General features: G+C 40.6%; 1 protein-coding gene across 1 annotated transcript; it reads right to left on the bottom strand.

Annotated features, from left to right (window-relative positions):
* Positions 1-3,419: 3,419 nt before the first annotated feature.
* On the bottom strand, positions 3,420-19,675 carry LOC148730202 (uncharacterized). The gene is made up of 2 exons (XM_088761654.1): positions 19,575-19,675; positions 3,420-9,628 (listed from the first exon to the last, which is right to left on the bottom strand). The coding sequence occupies exon 2, from the start codon at positions 9,613-9,615 to the stop codon at positions 4,654-4,656; it is 4,962 nt and encodes a 1,653-aa protein (XP_088617780.1). The 5' UTR covers positions 9,616-9,628; positions 19,575-19,675; the 3' UTR covers positions 3,420-4,653.
* Between the last annotated feature and the right edge of the window lie 289 nt (positions 19,676-19,964).

Below are 19,964 nucleotides of genomic sequence, written 5' to 3'. Positions count from 1 at the left end.
GAGAAAATTAAACCAAGGCTCAAAGTGCGAGAAGATGGCAAGGCGCGATTATTAGAGAAAATAATGTTGGATAACTAATAAGTGGTCCCTTAGAAACCGAAGTTTTAAAGGTTTGCTGATATCATTCGCTGAGCAATAACGTGTTCATGTGCTGGAGATCGATATTTCTCCCGACAAAGCTGATGCATGAAAGGGTTCAGTTATGGAATCTTTGTGGTGATTAGGTGTCGCTAGATTACGATTATTTTCAAATTGCCCTAATTAGTATTGAATTTCCTTTCGGACAAAAACTTGTGCATGGAAAACGTAGTGAATTAGACTTATGGAATATTGCAGCTTTCAATTTCATTCAGTGTTCACATAAATTATACCCGTGACAAGTTTCCGCACACTGTCTGTTTCACCGATAAATTAGAAGAAATGAATCATAGGCGAGACAGGCCCATCGATGCATTATATCTTTTAATATTTAGCCAAGGCTCCAGTAAAGGGCTCAAAGTTTTTGGTAACATAATTATTGAGTGTAGGAGAATGAAACTAGATAACTTACTTGAGCTCTTGAAAGACATGACCTTCTGTTACTTCACGTCCTACTCAGTTGGTATGTGGTTGCTGTCCGGTCGCCGGCTGTCCGGCTTTAGAATTACCTGACACATGTTATCAAACTATTTGTCGTACCAAAAAGTCGTAGTTTTAAGCCAAATAGGTAATCGAAGCTCGGAGCTCTATGTTCGAAGTTCCTGACAGAACATAGACAATTATTACTTCATCGAGTGAAAACATATTTGCAATGCAAATCAATCATTCTGTTACCTCACTGTTTGTCATCTAAATGACATTTCGACAAGGGTAGCTGTGATTTTTGCTAATGATACTTTTTGCTGCAGTGAACTGTGGTTGTGTCTAGGAAGAGTTACTCATATGTTATGCGAAAAAAGACAAAATGACAGGATTCAAAAAGGGAAGGAAACAATGAGAGTAAAGAAAAAGATAACTTCTTGAAAAATTTTTAAGTAAGAGAGTAGAAATCTGAAGACCTTTTTCCAAAGCAAGAAAACCAGAAATGCGATAAGTGCAATGTTAACCTGAAAAAAGCGTCCAGAATCTAACTCAAACTTAGTGTAGACTGGCATAATATCTTGTTGAGCATGATGTGAATTTCACAAGACACGGTTTTAACATGATTAAAGCACCAGCACTCCACTTAATTTCAGACTTTCCAGTAAACAAAGGAACTTAAGTGAAGGTGTAGTCTGATCGTCCGGGTGAGTGTAGTCCTGAGAAGGACTGTTGTCGGTGGTAGTGACTGACGTTTCGACAACCTATGCGGAAGTCATCATCAGAGTCAAGTGAATAGTTGTTCACGGTCAGTAGAGTGTTCTTATTTCAGTTCGTGTAAAATGATGGGTCAGTTTTGCCGTGATGTTATTGGCTGTAAGACTCAAGTGGCGTAAGACTGTCGTGATTGGTCTGTTTCGATCCGTCGGTAAAGTTAGGTCGTTCTGTTCGGTCGTTCTGTTCGGTTAACGTTGGTTAGTAACTGACGTAGTGTGGCGATGGGTTTGTGGGCGACGCGGATATTGAAGGGTAGTAAGATGCGCGAGATGTTTTCAGACATGCCTTTTATGTACGGTATGGTTGCTGTAGTCGTAGGGGTTGCGGTGTCGTTTGTTTCGGTAGTGGTAGTGGGTCGGTGAGTGTTTCGTCGGATGAAGTCGTTGTTGTAGTTGTTCTTCGTAAAAACACGGTGAAGGTATTTGTTCTCGTCGGATAAGCTGTCTGTCGAGTCGCATACTAGTTGTGCGCTTCGTGTTAGAGTTCTGATAGTTGTGGCTTTGGTTACGATACGTTGACGACACATTCACCGTCGTTCGACACGACGAAATTGACGCATTCCACCACCACCTTAACGAACAAAACAGTGACATACAGTTTACCAGAGAAGTCGAAGAAAATGGCAAACTTTCTTCTCTAGACTGCCTGGTAAGCCACAACAACAACTCATTACGGACGACAGTTTACAGGAAACCGACACACACCGACGGATTACTAGACGAGTCATCCTACAACCCTACATCACACAAAGTTACAACTATCAGAACTCTAACACGACGCGCACAACTAGTATGCGACTCGACAGACAGCTTATCCGACGAGAACAAATACCTTCACCGTGTTTTTACGAAGAACAACTACAACAACGACTTCATCCGACGAAACAAGACTGACTGAGCACAGACGGGCGACGAGGAAAGGTGATGTCAGCAATCACATTGCTGAACACCATCGACTTACCAACCACAACATTGACTGGGACTCTGCGCAATGCCTAACCTACAGCACTGACTATTTTCAACGACTGACTCTGGAAAGCTGGTTTACTAACTTAGAACAGACTCCCCTAAACAGATGTCAACACTTACCCGCTCCACACAAACGACTCATTTACGACAAAAACATCACAAACGACCGAAAAAGAACGACCTAACTTTACCGACAGATCGAAACAGACCAATCACGACCGACTTACGTCACTTGAGTCTTACAACCAATAGCATCACGGCAAAACCAACCGATCATTTCACACGAGCTGGAATAAGAACATTCTACTGACAACAATCGTTCACTTGACTCTGATGATGACTTCCGCACAGGTTGTCGAAACGTCAGTCACTACCACCGACAACAGTCCTTCTCAGGACTACACTCACCCGGACGATCAGACTACACCTTCACATGTTACCCCCGGGTTCAAGCCATTTACTGCAAAGGAACTCGAGCAAAAAAAAAATTTAAAAAAATAATAATAATGTGCCACTTTTACTAGCGCAATCTGTAAGGGTCTATACCCTCAAACAAAGGGAAAGGAATACTGTTCGTTACGAAGGAGCTATTAGCTAAAGAACGGCTGCGAAGGAGACGTGGCATTTTCAGGCCAGCGGAGGCAAACACGAGACATGCGTGCAGGAGGATGCTGCGAACCACACGCGACAATCGTCTTTCGAGCTCTAACCGACCTCCCATGGTGCCAAGCTCTGTTCCCCTCAAACAAAAGCAGATTTGCTTTGTAGAGCATTACACAAATTCTCAAACCATTATCTTGGTTGATTGGGCATCGAATATAGCAAAGAGCTTTTTTGATGCTTATGGAAACAAGGGCTTTTTAGGTTGGCAAGTAGTGGCGTAGCTAGGATTTCACACATTCGAATTCTGTGCTCCTTACGTAAACTGGCCTACACTGCAGCTCCATTTTGTGTATCAACAAGCTCGTGTTCACACCGCGAAAATGACTGACAAATGGAGTATGATTAGAGCCATGCGGATTCTGTGCATTCGCGCGGTTTTTGCCAAACGGAACTATAGGTTTTAGCTATTGTTCTAACAACCAATATTTTCAACCACCAAAACGCAACACCATCGATTGCAGAAGTGCCATTACTTAACTCCTTTAATAATTAGCCTACTTAGTTAAAGATTACAATACGTACAGCACGCCATAAGTTACTATGGTTGTGATGATTTAAACTATGAACAATTTTCAAATTTTGAAGGACTACTTCGATGTCAAAACTAGAAATTAAACTTAATAGGTTCTAGAGGAACCATACTCCGAGAAAAGTCCAACGTTCATTGCAATAAAGTCACAGACGATATCTTAAAATCCTGACAGCCAGTGACAGGATCTAATTCTTTATTACATAGACAAAGTTGAATAACATCTGCGCATGTCATATAGACGCCTATAAATCCATAGCAACAGTATGTATTTAACAATTATTCCACTCGCGCTTGTTGGATATGAGATGATAGATAGCCAACGAGGCGCGTAGCACCGAGTTAGCCATATTCATCTCATATCCAACAAGCGCGAGTGGAATAATTGTTTTATTAAAAACACCACCGCGATATTAGACAAATCTTCTCTTCTCTTCTTTTTAACTCCCTTTTAATTTTAAGCCAACGCGTACACTTATCATATTTCTAGATTATGGTATATTGGCTCCTATATCATAATGGCTAAGCCCATAAAAAGTCTTGAACTGCATTATCCAACGATCCAGTTTTTAATAATAATTGATATGGCGCAATTTTTAAAACAATTGAAAGGATTAATCCTTGATACTTCAAAACCACTTTTTTTAAAGCAAAATATGACAAAACTATCGCTGAGGACCGTCCAACTGACGTGTCGAGATCAACGTAGCCGAACTTACTCCAAATGCATTTTGACGATCGAACTTCGATGATAGACCGGTTAATATCAGCAAGGATAAAGAGAGACATCTGAGGTGAAAGTTTGAAGCGTAATTTCTCTACTAGTGTCGTGATCTAGGGAGAAAAAACAACAGGGCGTTTCAATTTTTTGAATATTCTGCCATTTTTAGTCTAATGTTGCTATGGTTTCAAGAGTGAGCCTGCAAAAGTTCTTGAGATTTAGAAGTCTGGCGTACAAGGAAATCGTCTGTTGTTGCTTAAATTTTCTACATTACAATGCACCACAGTTAGGTGTTGCTTGACTTAATCTGTATAAGTATGCTGTAAGTTGAAGTCTTTGTATCTTTGTTTGAACTCTCAATTCCGATTTGATCTTCGCTGATCTACGAGTAACAAGCCTAACGCTTTAAAGAATTACGAATTTATGATTATTGAACTTTATGTGTTACCAATATTCAGTTCTGCTGTACGTAGCTGAGCAAGTGCATTCTGAACAAATCTCACTTTCTCATCTGCAGGGCCAAAGTTCTTGACATAAATCGCCAGCGCAAGATCATAACACCCTTTTGCTTCTTGGCTGAGACCGAGATAAATGTGCACATCGCCCATGTTTATGTAAGTATCTGCTACCTTGACGTGTTCCGGACCGAATATCTTAAGGCGAATATCCAGCGCTCGCTCGTGACAGTCTTTGGCCTGCTTTAGGTCACCCTGCTGCCTGTAGAGAGTGCCCAGGTTACTGTAAGACGTTGCGACATCAACATGCTCAGGTCCGAGCTTTTTCAGCCGAACATCCAGCGCTCGCTCGTGACAATCTTTTGCCTGCTTTAGGTCACCCAGCTGCCTGTGGACAAGGCCCAGGTTATTATAAGACGTTCCGACATCAACATGGTCAGGTCCGAGCTTTTTCAGCCGAACATCCAGCGCTCGCTCGTGACAGTCTTTTGCCTGCTTTAGGTCACCCAGCTGCCCGTGGAAAAGGCCCAGGTTATTATAAGACGTTCCGACATGAGCATCCTCAGGTCCAAGCTTTTTCAGCTGAACATCCAGCGCTCGCTCGTGACAGTCTTTTGCCTGCTTTAGGTCACCCAGCTGCCTGTGGACAAGGCCCAGGTTATTATAGGACGTTGCGACATGAACATGCTCAGGTCCGAGCTTTTTCAGCCGAACATCCAGCGCTCGCTCGTGACAGTCTTTTGCCTGCTTTAGGTCACCCAGCTGCTCGTGGACAAGGCCCAGGCTATTATAAGACGTTGCGACATGAACATGCTCAGGTCCGAGCTTTTTCAGCCGAACATCCAGTGCTCGCTCGTGACAGTCTTTTGCCTGTTTTAGGTCATTCAGGTGCTCGTGGACAAGGCCCAGGTTATTATAAGACGTTGCGACATGAAGATGCTCAGGTCCGAGCTTTTTCAGCTTAATATCCAGCGCTCGCTCGTGACAGTCTTTTGCCTGCTTTAGGTCATTCAGGTGCTCGTGGACAAGGCCCAGGTTATTATAAGACGTTGCGACATGAAGATGCTCAGGTCCGAGCTTTTTCAGCTTAATATCCAGCGCTCGCTCGTGACAGTCTTTTGCCTGCTTTAGGTCATTCAGGTGCTCGTGGACAAGGCCCAGGTTATTATAAGACGTTGCGACATGAACATGCTCAGGTCCGAGCTTTTTCAGCCGAACATCCAGCGCTGGCTCGTGACAGTCTTTTGCCTGCTTTAGGTCACCCAGCTGCCAGTGGACAGCGCCCAGGTTATTGTAAGACAATGCAACATCAACATGCTCAGGTCCGAGCTTTTTCAGCCTAACATCCAGCGCTCGCTCGTGACAGTCTTTTGCCTGCTTTAGGTCACCCAGCTGCTCGTGGACAAGGCCCAGGTTATTATAAGATGTTGCGACATCAACATGCTCAGGTCCGAGCTTTTTCAGCCAAACATCCAGCGCTCGCTCGTGACAGTCTTTTGCCTGCTTTAAGTCACCCAGCTGGTCGTGGACAAGGCCCAGGTTATTATAAGATGTTGCGACATCAACATGCTCAGGTCCGAGCTTTTTCAGCAAAACATCCAGCGCTCGCTCGTGACAATCTTTTGCCTGCTTTAGGTCACCCAGCTGCCTGTGGACAAGGCCCAGGTTATCATAAGATGTTGCGACATGAACATGCTCAGGTCCAAGCTTTTTCAGCCGAACATCCAGTGCTCGCTCGTGACAGTCTTTTGCCTGTTTTAGGTCATTCAGGTGCTTGTGGACAAGGCCCAGGTTATTATAAGACGTTGCGACATGAAGATGCTCAGGTCCGAGCTTTTTCAGCTTAATATCCAGCGCTCGCTCGTGACAATCTTTTGCCTGCTTTAGGTCATTCAGGTGCTCGTGGACAAGGCCCAGGTTATTATAAGACGTTGCGACATGAACATGCTCAGGTCCGAGCTTTTTCAGCTTAACATCCAGCGCTCGCTCGTGACAGTCTTTTGCCTGCTTTAGGTCATTCAGGTGCTCGTGGACAAGGCCCAGGTTATTATAAGACGTTGCGACATGAACATGCTCAGGTCCGAGCTTTTTCAGCCGAACATCCAGCGCTCGCTCGTGACAGTCTTTTGCCTGCTTTAGGTCACCCAGCTGCCAGTGGACAGCGCCCAGGTTATTGTAAGACAATGCAACATCAACATGCTCAGGTCCGAGCTTTTTCAGCCGAACATCCAGCGCTCGCTCGTGACAGTCTTTTGCCTGCTTTAGGTCACCCAGCTGCTCGTGGACAAGGCCCAGGTTATTATAAGATGTTGCGACATCAACATGCTCAGGTCCGAGCTTTTTCAGCCAAACATCCAGCGCTCGCTCGTGACAGTCTTTTGCCTGCTTTAAGTCACCCAGCTGGTCGTGGACAAGGCCCAGGTTATTATAAGATGTTGCGACATCAACATGCTCAGGTCCGAGCTTTTTCAGCAAAACATCCAGCGCTCGCTCGTGACAATCTTTTGCCTGCTTTAGGTCACCCAGCTGCCTGTGGACAAGGCCCAGGTTATCATAAGATGTTGCGACATGAACATGCTCAGGTCCAAGCTTTTTCAGCCGAACATCCAGTGCTCGCTCGTGACAGTCTTTTGCCTGTTTTAGGTCATTCAGGTGCTTGTGGACAAGGCCCAGGTTATTATAAGACGTTGCGACATGAAGATGCTCAGGTCCGAGCTTTTTCAGCTTAATATCCAGCGCTCGCTCGTGACAATCTTTTGCCTGCTTTAGGTCACCCAGCTGCCTGTGGACAAGGCCCAGGTTATTGTAAGACGTTGCGACATCAACATGCTCATGTCCGAGCTCAAGGCCCAGGTTATTATAAATAACTGTTTTTTGTAATTCATCACTTGGGTTTCTTAACTCGGCGATTTCTAGGACTGCTGAAAAGTAGCTTCTTGCCGCTGGATATTGAGAGTGGTCGCTGCACATCTTTCCGAGGGTTGTAAAGACTTTAGAATAGTCCTGGGAAGTCAGGTTATCAATTTGAGCCATTTGAGATATTCTTTCTTCAGAAGAAAAATCTTCAAAGTCTGTAATCAGTTTTGCCAGGTGAGGAACAGTTTTTGTGCCAACGACTAAAGAATCTTGATCCTTGAATTTGGAGAAGGATGAAGCAGCTCTTAGTATGCATTTAAGTTGCTTATCCCTTGCAGATTTCTTTCTTACTGAATTAGCAACGTAATGGACGACTCCATGCACTCGAATGTAAACACCGCTCTCTTCTTCGTCAAACAACAACAGTGGGCATCGACTTATCTTTACCCCAATCGCATCTTCATCTTCCAATTCCTTTTCCTTTTCCATTTCCATGATGTAGTCGACGACAATATCTTTTAGTATTGGGTGTGGTACACAATGAGAGAGAAAAATGAACAAGTGATCTAGAACTCTGTCGGATTTCATTACCTTTTCCAAGGCGAGTGTTGTCGCTGTGGTCATTGTTTTTGGGTAACTCGGGTTTGTTTCGGCAAGAATGTTCTCAATTGTATCTCGCTGGCCTTTTTCAAGTTTCTTCAGAAAGTCAGTCCAGCGGAATTTTGAAGCTATTTTACTTTCTCGAACCTGTTTTACATATATGGCGGCGCTGGCCAAGGCCAATGGCTGGTAGTCCAAAGTTCGTGCAATGTCTTTTTCTACTTCGTTATCAGTGACACCAGAAAGGAGCCTTAACAAGGAGCAGGCATCATCAGGTAGCATTCCTTTGCTTACTGAGATGTGCTGAGTGAAGAAGCTTTTTAGAGGAATAGACTTGGTGTCTTGTGTTGTTATCAGCGACTGGCCCCTCGCCCACTGTTGGTTTTCTGGACCTGGCAAATACGTATGTACATGAGACAAACTAGTGACATTATCAACTACCAGCAACCACGACGAGTAAAGCTCAATTTTTGCGCTTATTAGCGTCTTGAGACTCGCAATTTTTTCGTCTGTACTCAGATCTTTGGAATTACGCGTGTCTGTAACTGAGTAATCTGGACATTTACAATGTCGAGCGAAGGAGACATACGATTCCAAAAGTGTTTCTGAACTTTCTGCATTAAGCGTCATGACAAATGAAATCGCAGAGGGAGTTTCTTTGCTCTCATCGAAAAATCGCTTGGCTGCTAAACGGGCCAGCTGAGATTTTCCACTTCCAGGGTTTCCGGATAAGTACAAGGTGCTTAAGCTGTCTTTGTTGGCATCTCTGAGTTCTATGAGGTGTTGTGTCATTTTATCAACCTCCGATCTGCGAGGGAAGACGTCATGTGTAGGTCCAGGAGGGAGAATACAAAATGGGAAGACTTTGGTTTGCAACTGTTCTTCAAGGGTCTGTCGTTGATTCTCTTTTTCTTCAAGTTTTGCTTCCTTCTCTATAACCATTTGTTGAAGGTTGTCAACTTTCTTCAGAACATTTCTTAACTCTTTCGTGGGGAAACTTGTCTGAGTTTGGATTGCACGGATTTGTAGAGTGGGGAGACCGAGTGCGTTAAATGCAGTATGCACCTTTAAAATCGCATCTCGAAAATCTCCGCTGGATAGGAAGCCTTGTGGTCTATGCGCAAAGTCTTCATTACGAAATTTTCTGAGATCATCCACATTTGACTGAACAGCTGGATGGAGACTGCAGATGCAATCGGAATAAAGAATGGCATAAAACAGCGTGGTACAATCCCATTCCGCTCTGTCACCATTGATCATAGTTTTCAAGAGAAGGGCGTTTCTTCTTCTGTTTCGTGGGGATTCATGGCTCTCAAAGTCCATTCCATTTTTCGGTGCATCTTTCCATTCTCCCAGGGTTGCCTTGTAGCGATTGTCCCATTCTTGTTTGAAGATTGTTCGAAGGCCTTCAGCTAGTACATCAGTGACAATGTAACAGATCCTGTAGTAATTCAATTGCTCCTCAGTATATTCCATTGGAGCAGCCATATTCAATCAGTCCCTTTCAAAAGCAATGTCGCCATTAGTCAAGTCAGTTAGTTATATCACTTTGTTTATCTTTTCTTAGGACTAAGAATTTTTAAACTTGTCTAAACATTTACTACGATTAAGTTGGGTGAGACACGGACAAGCTTTTGGGACGGGGATTTGACCATAAGGTTGTCAGGGGCAATTTTATTCGTTTGGTAACCAAATCTCAAAAGCTGTGCGTCGCCAACTGTCAAACTTGGAAGGGGGTCTCAATGGGGTTAACCGTCAACCGTGAAATGGCCAAAATATCAACCGTCAACCGTCAAAAACTCAATATTTCTATCGTCAACCGTCAAAATAAGCAAGCCAATGTTAGCCGTCAAATGTCTCAGATATCCTTAATTAAGAACTAAACGATTGCCTAAATTGGGGTCAACATCTGTTGTTTATACATTTACGTAAGTCCTTTAACTCCGCGACCAAACTGACTTCCGTTGTGGAAACACTTCCGGTGTCGGAAAACGATAGTCATCTCTAACAAATAGGTGTTACAAATTAACAGTTCTAAACAACTACGTCATTATGAAAATGACAGCTCAATTTGACAGCCCAATTTGCGCGTTTAGTTGGTCTTATAAACGACTTTCCAAAAAATTAGCCGTTAACCGTTATATGACCTCAAATTTAATCGTCAACTGTCAAAAGGGCTTCTTTTAAACCGTTAACCGTCAACGTGACCCCCATCTTGGAAAAAAAGTCAAACAACACTTCGCCTATATCAAAAACAACAAAAACAAAAATAATATTTTAACCTCAAAACTTGGTCGCCAAACTTTCGTCGCTTCTCACTCAACTGAAAATGGTAGTATGCATTTGTTAACTGGAAAGTTTGTGCTCTCCCTTTATACTCTTTCGTCTCCGATAGAGTACAAAAGAGGGGAGGGGAGGGAAGTGGGACTGTAGAAAACTCACTGCCAGAGCCTTCTGGGGGGATAAAGTAAATTGTACTATGATAAAATACGGTCATTTTCACATTCCCACACAGATAAAAGATTTCCCCAACCCATCATGAAAAGAAGAACGGTTTGCAAACACACAATTTCTGTGAGTTTACCAAACTTTTCTGGCTTTGCATCTCATACAACAATGACAAAGATCGAGGCCGCGGAACAACATACCCCTTAAGCGACCTGGTACTGGCTCGGCCAATCCCAGCGTTATTCATTTAGACGCAGTATTAGCCAATTCGTGTATTGGCAACTCGTTACCACTAATTCATTTAATTGATTCAACAGTCTTTAACTGGCGTCAATCGAATACGATTCAAGTTTCCTAGAGTGCTGAAATTCGAATTTAAAAAATCTGAACAAAACTTTTAAAATATTTTAAGCTAAGAAAAAGCTTGTAAGAGCAATTTAAGTCGTCACATAAAACGAGGTAGTGGTTCATCGTTCTTTTCTTCCGTTTCCGCATTAGTGATCATACCGAGGTCGTTATCATCACTATGTAATCTGCGAAATTGTCTTGAAAAACGACAAATAATAACCGACACTATAGCTAGCGAGAAACCTTTCTCTCACAAAAAGATAACATCGCATATTAAGGGTCATGTTTAGACACCAAACTTTTTACGAGAAATATTAAATATTGTTATATACCTAGACTTTCACTCAACAAAACGAGCACTGTGTGTCCCTCCCGCTTCCTAAACGTTTAGCCGTTACTATGTTGTAAATTGACATATCAGCGCGTGGCTATGGGCCGCGTGCTCGTGTAGCACTCTTTGCACATAAAATAATTAACAATCCAACAGGCATCCCGGCAAGTTTTTTCTTGAACTCTACCTCTAGCTTCTGACTTCGATAGCCATTACACTAGATTTGTATCTAACCTTAACTTCCGTAGGCCTCTAATACATAACAGTTATGGAGCTTCTACTTTTACTTTCATTGCATCGAAAATATGAGAGGCTATTCCACTGCATCTAAAAAAATTATGTTAATATCGCTTCTCCAAATAATTCAAGCTATATCTTCTAAATTCGCAATCTGCTTCTTAGAATGCATTGATTCAGTTTACTTTAGTTTCTCTGTTCTTAGTCTTTGTTGTTTTGATTCATTAAAATTCACGTATCTACCAATACTTGTTACTTTGGCACCTTTACCATGAGTACTTATATAACTGCAATGTAAAAAAAAAAAATTAATTCTCCTTCTTTTAAACTTAATTTAATTTTTATTTATTTATTTACTTGTTTACTCATTTCTATTTTCTCTTTGCTTATAATATTAACTTTGTATAAATACCTTGGTTAGCGTAAATATAGAATTAAAGTAAAGTAAGTCAGGTGTAAATGTTAAGATACACCAGTTAATTACACGTGACAGTGGCCAACTCGAAAGCTATGCTACTTTGGTCACTGTGCACATTTTACTTTTGATTATTGATGTAATTTACTGTTTCTTATATATTATGACTTTTGTAATCTGTAGTAACCTCTTGAAATAGTGCGAATAAAGACTTTGTTGTTGTTGTTGTTGTAGCAAGAGATAAAAACAAGTTGAGTTGGGAGCAACGTGAGCGGTGTTGTTACGAATGAAAATTATTTAGATATCGAATCAACCGAGTACAGTTGTCGTCCGGCAACGACACTGTGATTGGTTGATTCTTGGTCAACGTGCCCCTGATCAAATACATACATCTTATTAACCAAGCGCGAGGGCTGAACTGGGAGAATATCGGCCCGAGGTCTTGACAGTACGGACTGAGCGTAGCGAGGTCCGTACAAAAAAGACCGAGGGCCGATATTCTTCCAGTACGGTCCCGAGCAAACTTGGTTAATAAGAGATTTATTATACGACTGAAGTTCAAAGGGAGACAAGTGCGGTATCATTCGGGACCATTCGGGACAGTGCCTGGTCCAATACTGAGAGAATATTGACCGGCAATAGAGCCTTTTGATTGGTTGATTTTAGTTATTGGCCCTCTGACTGTCCGAGTCGTGTAATAAAAATGTATCCCGACCGGGATACAATTTGTATTTGTATGTTTTTGCCATATGGGAAAGTCTAAATATATAACATAACAATTATGTATGGTCCCTCAGGAAACTAGTTAATTTTTTCACCTAGCTAACTGTTTCCCTGTTTCCCTAGTTTTGTACACCTAACTAACTGTTTCCCTCGGGACAATACAGTAAGTGTGTAATGTAGGCCTTTTTATGCCGGCGCCGATATTAAGTAGTGTCCCAAAGCAATTCTCTCAACAGTTCCTGGAAAACTGCTTCCTAAATCCTTAAAAGAATTGCTTTTGCTTCAGCACCAAAGCATTTCCATCAGAGTCTAAATCAGTCGTTCGAGATTCATGAAAAATTTAGTGGAAAAAAATCTTAGGGCGAATTTTAAGTATAGTATATGAACTATTGGAGCCGAGGTATTAGATTCGCTGATAAAAAGGTCGGAGCTCTTAACCGTGTAGAGATCGCTTAATCCTATCATTCCCAAGATCTCATTTGTAATTCTCTTTACTATCTGCCATACAATTCTTACGATGTCAGTTGAGAGAATTTGGCATTGAATCAACTAGTAGTCCCATAGATTCCTATTACGTGTCTGCTTGATAGTGTATTGATTTTGTATGGAGAAATTCAATCTTGATCACTCATGAGAGTTAAATGTTTAAAAAGCCCTTTACTCTAATTAGAAAGCACAGAAAGAGAAGTATTTAACCTTTAATATTAGCGTAAAGTGAAACCACAGAATCCAATCAGGTGAACGCTTAATTAAGGAACTCTTAGAAAAAAAGTTACCCAGGGTTTAAATCTCGGGTCATGATTTCTTACTTTTACAATGTTATGAAGTGTAAACGATATTTCGTGCGAGTAACGGAATTACAGAAACTGCACACCCACCCTTCCCAGCAACAGTCAACTCGTAACAAGTAAGGGTGACTGTAAGGTTCATGGGGGGGGGGGAGGGGTAAACTCGAAGTTGCTCACATTGAACCAAACAGATGCGAGATTTAAGGCCCGTTTAAACGGTTTTAACATTTCACTAACATTCGTTCCACAAATGTTGAACGGATGTTGAGCAAATATTGAACGCAAAAACAAATTTGTGCGGAGGCCTTTCAGAGGCCCTTAAAAGTTCTTCAAATGGTTTTATAACGGAAAAGTTGAGTCGATGTTGAATGAAAGTTTGAACTGATTTAAACTTGATTCAACGCGCTTTTAACAAGGTTTTAACACTTTTTACGTTTTCAACAATGTTGGAAGACCTGTTCAAACGCACCGAACATTTGGTTCAACAAAGTGTTAAGTGCATGTCGAAGCAGATGTTGAAACCATGCATTTAACGGGCCTATACAGATGAATTAGACCAAATTGAAACTATCGTTACATACTTATACTTTAAGAAACACCTAATTGTGAATTTATAGTCACAAAATTTAGTTTTTGAAAGGGTTCCGAAAGAGTATGAAGGGAGGGCTATATAAAATTGACTTCCAGTTACTCGCTGATGTGGGGAGTGGGGATCATAAGAATATTTTAAAGCTTTATGCGGGGATAAGGTAAATTTTATTGTGATACAATACGGTCATTTTCACATTCCCACACAGATCAACGATTTCCTCGGCCCATCACGGAAAGAAGAAAGGTTTGAAAACACAACTTTAGGAAAATTAAGGAAGCTTTTCTGTCTCTGCATAGACCACTTTCATAAATGGCTGCCGTATAAATATTCTTTTGTTTAAATTTAAATTAGCCCTACTGGCCTCGCTTGAGATAATGTATTCTTTTGAATTTTGCACTGGAGAACGAGGCCATTAGGGCTAATTTAAATTCAAACAAAAGAATATTAATTCGGCAGCCATTTATGAAAGTGGTCTATTTCATACACCAAAGATCGAGGCCGCGCGAGACAACATGCCGCTTGAGCGACCTGGTACTGGCTCGGCCGATCCCAGCAATCATTTGGACGCAGTCTTAGCCAAGTCGAGTAATTACTGGCAACTCATTACCATTAATTAATTTAATGGAATCGACATTCTTCAAATGACATCAGTTGAATACGATTTACATTTCCTAGAATGTTCAAATTCAAATTAAAAAAAAAATTGCGAACAAAGCTTTTAAAATATTTTAATGTAAGAAAAAGCTTTTAAGAGCAATTTAAGTCGTCACATATAACACAGTGGTTCATCGATCTTTTCTTCCTTTCCGCGCATCAGTGATCATACCGAGGCAATTATCATCAATATCTTATCTGCAAAATTGTCTTGAAAAACAACAAATAACAGCCGGCACTAGTCTGCAGAAATCGTTTCTGAATTTTATTTATCATATCCAGTAACTATCGAGTACTAATTTGAAATTTCTTCTATAAAGTAGCCCTTGGGAGATGTTGTTTGTAATTTGTTTACTTGACCCAGCAGAGCATGTAACTTGCATCCGTAATGATGAATAAAGTAACTGTATGTATATATACATCTAACCACTATTCCAGTTACCAATCTACAATAGCATCCTCGTAATTCGGGGAGACGTAAATGGATTCGGGTTAGCGAAGGTTCGAGGTATCGGGACTGGAGTTGAATTGCAGTTGTTCTATCATAATTAATAACGAATCATGTATACACTTCTTACACGATCGAGAGTCGTTTCGCACATTTAGTTTGTTCCGTATAAGAACGTTTACTTTAGAAGGTTTAGCTAAATCTGTCACGTTTTCATAAATGTTACCACGTTCTTATCGATCACGAGTAAAGGTTGGGACGTGTCAATCAGCTCTGTTCAGACACCTACCTAAAGTTAACGTAGCTCCATTTTCTGCCTTTAAAAGCACACACTACCCACAATTCCTCTATTTGCTCCGACGAAGGGTTAACGCTCGAAACGTTAGCTTTAGTAATCGTTACGGTGGCCAATTTACCATGTCAACTTTGTTGATATATCCAAATTATTTTATTACCTAAAGTTAGAGTTATTAGGGTAAATTTGAGCCAAGGGAAAGCATCATCAGTTTGAGTCAACCGAGCTCAAATCGACTATTGAATTTAATGATACAAAGTATGCCAAAATTGTCCGAGCGTTCCATTCAAATCCTTGAGAAAAAATAAGAATCGACGAAACTTACCGGATCACAGGTTTTGGGAACTGACGAGTTGAACTCCCAAAATCTCAATTAACAGAAGAAAAGTAGTTGAATTCGGCAATCTTCGGTAGAATCGCGAAGGTAAACCAAATATTTCAAAATCAGCGAGGCGTGTTCATCTCGTGATGTTCATTACAATGCCTCTATTATTAAAACTTTAAGTAATTATCAGGAGATGGTTAAGACAATAGACTGCTTTCACTCACGCGATAAGAGCCATGCAAATTTATCGGAACACAAGAGAAATTTATATCAGAAAAGAGTTCAAATCTCAGAGCGCCGTCCTGGTTCACTATGTGGGAGTTAGGGGTAGGACATTTCCTCTGCCCGCTCAGTTCTACGGGTATCTATGTGAGGGTGGGTTAATTTTGTACCCAGATGCTAGGGTGTAAATTTAATGTAAAAGGTCTGTGTACGATATAGTATCTCAATCCTCGTACCCAGGCCATTCATGGCTAACAGGTTACAGTCACACAGTGGGATCTGGGTACCAGATTAAGATAGGGATAACATTTGGCCACCGCTGCAGCAAAACAAAGACAGATCTGAAAATGCCCAATAATTCAATATACAGTTTACTTTCTCATGAAAGTGACTTTTTGCGTAATCAGGAAATTTTTAGAAATCTACTCGTTTAATGAAATGAATTTTATAAAGTTACATTTGTTTGATGCTATTCTTCGAGAAAACTCAGAGGAGGAGTTTGTTATGTCCAAGAGATTATAAACCTGAATAATCTCTAGTTAAATATGCCTTAAACTGAATCACCGTCTTTGGAAGAAAGACCGAAAGTTGGAAAGCTGTTCATTTGTTGCTTTATGAACTTCAAATCTTCCAATTACTTTTCTAACTATTTAACCACTGAAATTATTTTATGATGAGAACGCCCAGCAAACACTCACACGCGGGACAATTATGCTAATTTTTGCCCTCGCACCCTTTTGTTCCACCACTGTGGCAAATTTTGCATCGAAATATCTTAAAGAATATAAAAAAAAAAGAAAAGAAAAGAAAACTCTTGGAAATAAATCCCCGAATCGATAAACGACACAGTATGGTAACATTATTGTCTGAAGAGAAATATTTTTGCCTCCTTTTTTGTTTTCTTTTTTGAAGAGGGGGGTGAATGCTTTTTAAGGAATGGTCAATATTTGTCGCCTACAAGAATGGGGGGGGGGGGGAAGGGGGGTTGAAGGATGTTGCTTGTATCACAGTAAAACTTACCTAAGGCCTTGCTAGGGTTCTATGATATTCTTATGGTTCCAATTTTCTGATTTTCTGAACCTCCCTCCCATCCTCTAAATCCTCTATATCTCAAAACCCTAACCCTAACCCTGACCTCTATATCTCAAAACCAGGATTACGGCTAACCATGCTGGCTCGTTTGACTTGGAATCACAAAGTTGATTACAAACGCGCCAAGATCTCGGTAAAACCGAGCCAGCCCGGCTTATGTAACCAGGCCCTCTGTTAGTGTGTTAGTAATTAAAATGTGTCGATTTGTCGTAGTCTGCTAAAACCAGAACAAAAGCACCACTGATTTTCGTTATTTTTCTTACCTATTCAAGACGTCCTTTACATTACGAGGGCATAGTAAACGACCACGCAATAGGTCAAACATGTTTTTGCGCGCGAAATATCTTTGTGAATCAAAATCAGACAAATTTTTTATTTTTGTAAATGGGCTGAGTTTACCTCATGCTAGGTGAATAAAATATATCAGATCTTCAAAAAGGCTCATAAAATTGGATTAAACCAACACAGTTATATCAAACTCATTTGCAATTAAACTCACTTGCAATTGACATATGCTCTGTGAGAAGAGAGTGTTTTATATCCTTGTGTACATATAAAACAAAGTAACTAAGACAATGTCAGAAGTGCAAGTAGATTAATGAACTATTTATACCAACCTTTGATGTATATTGTATTGAGAACTTGAATGTTAATATTTAGTCGAAAGTTGAAGTAGCTTTTCTGCAAGCTTATTCTATGCGCTGGTGTTCTCTGCATTTGATGTTTTGAAAATGTGTTTTAAAATTGTCTTCGCTTTGAAATAGGTATTCAGTACCTATGGAATATACAGAACACTTCTTGTCCGCTGGCGGATCCGAGTTTAATAATATCTCTTCCGAGTGAGAAGAGGGAACAATTAAGAGATATTGTGTGATATGCTGGTGAAGGTCTCTTTAGTAAAAGTGAAAGTCTCTGCCTAATTTATCCTAACATACAATTTTTTAATGAAATATCGATTTTTTTTTTGCATTCTACGATATATTTAGCGTTAATCTTCAATCAGAACCATATATCCCTGAAACAACTTTCCCATTGCGGACTAAGGATATAAAATTATTACATCTTTTCAAAGGTTCTTTTATTAAAATCATAGCTGCAGTTTTATCATTGCTACAAGGTTTTGTTCCTTTAATAATAGTAATCTCTGTACCACGGTGAGCATAATCAAGAAAAACTCCTGTAAAAGTCAGTTATGCCTTTTGCTCGCTTGCCAATAACCAAGTGTTGTACACTGTGCATTGCTAGGGATGAGCACGGTTTGCTGGGAGAATTAAACGGACAACCTTTATTTGCTGTAATTTAGCCACTCAGTTGAGTGGCCGTTTATTTTTAATACCAAATCGAATTACAGTGAAACCGGAATTAAAAACCTAATCCCAGCAAAAGTGAGGGCAAACACCCATCGAATGAGGACTCAACGCACATCTGAGAATGCTCGAAAACAATGGGCGGGTTAATAGGGTGGGGAATGTTTGCCCCGCACCGAAGCTTAACTAAAAGAGGCCCGAAATCAAATATTCGGATGTTTAAGTATCTCCTATTATAAGTTCCGGATGTAACCCATCCGGGATAATGATAAGTCGCGGCGCAGGATGCATAAATTAATTTATTCCCTTTGGTAATAAATGTCATTTAAAGTAAATAGGAAAGAAACAAACGAAAAAATCACGAGTATAAAAACCAGCAAACAAAACTTAAAGAACAAATCGAAAAGCAAAAAGGCTAATCCACAAGATAACTCCCGCAAGATGTTTAAGCTGCACAGTAACCTGGACACGCTATAAAGTCATAAACTAACCTGAATTAAAGCATCTTTCTCTATGAACTTGATTTCATAGACTTGTTCATGATCAATAACGTACCATGCCTCTCTACCAGTTAGCTTTGTTTTCCCTCGAGTCCTGATGTTTCCCGAAAAGAGGTCGAGGAAAAAATAAGGACTCTTGGGGAAACAAAATTAACTGTTTTCCTCGGGACCATTCATTAAGTGTATAATCAGTAGGCCTGTTTATACAGGCGCTGATATTAAGTAGTGTTCCAAAGCAGTTCTCTCGACAGTTCCAGGAAAACTGCTTCCTAAATCCTTAGAAGAATTGCTTTTGCTTCAGCACAAAAGCCTTTCCATCAGAGTTGAAATCAGTCGTTCCAGATTCCTTAAAACTTTAGTGGAAAAGAGGCTTGGGGCGAATTTTCAATGAGCATATGAACTATTGGAGCCGAGGTATAAGGTTCGTTGATGAAAAGTTCGGCGCTCTTAACCATGTAGAGATCACTTAATCCTTTCATTCCCAAGATCTCATTAGCAATTCTCTTTACTCTCTGCTGCACAATTCTTACGATGTCAGTTGGGATAATTTGATATTGGATCAACTAATAGTCCTCTAAATGACTATAACGTGTCTGCTTGATAGTGTATTGGTATGGTAGGGAGAAATTCTGTCTTGATCACTCATGGGAGTTAAATAATTAAGAAGCCCTTTACTCTAACTGACAAGAAAGAAACATAAAAAGAAAACATAAAATTTTTACCTTAAATATCCACGAAAAGTGAGACCGCAAAATACAACCAGGTGATCAGCATATACCACTGGTGAAATAAAAAACCAGCGAGGTTGTACGCTTGACAAGAAATTCCTAGAAAGAAATGACCCAGGGTTTTAGATTTCGGGTCAAGATTTCTTACTTTTACAATGTTATGAGGAATAAACAACAGTGCACACGAGTGACGGACTGTAGGAAATTGTCAGCGACCAACCCCTGACAAGGGGTCGGGCATTGAGCATGAAGCATTGAGTCCTTAATCTGGTTTTAAACTTTTAATTGTCTTATTGACACTTCTCTAAAGCACTGAACACTACGTAGTTTAACAGTGCAAGATAGCCCTATATTTTTACTAATGAAATTACTGGAACTACCATT

Source organism: Stylophora pistillata, chromosome 5, assembly GCF_964205215.1.
Source record: "Stylophora pistillata chromosome 5, jaStyPist1.2, whole genome shotgun sequence".
Lineage (NCBI taxonomy): Eukaryota > Metazoa > Cnidaria > Anthozoa > Scleractinia > Pocilloporidae > Stylophora > Stylophora pistillata.
Note: the sequence above shows the minus strand (reverse complement) of the source record. Positions and strands in the feature narration are given on the sequence as shown.

Bases quoted from the DNA above. Each gene is read 5' to 3' on its own strand.
- LOC148730202 (XM_088761654.1), bottom strand. From the start codon at position 9,615: ATGGCTGCTCCAATGGAATATACTGAGGAGCAATTGAATTACTACAGG.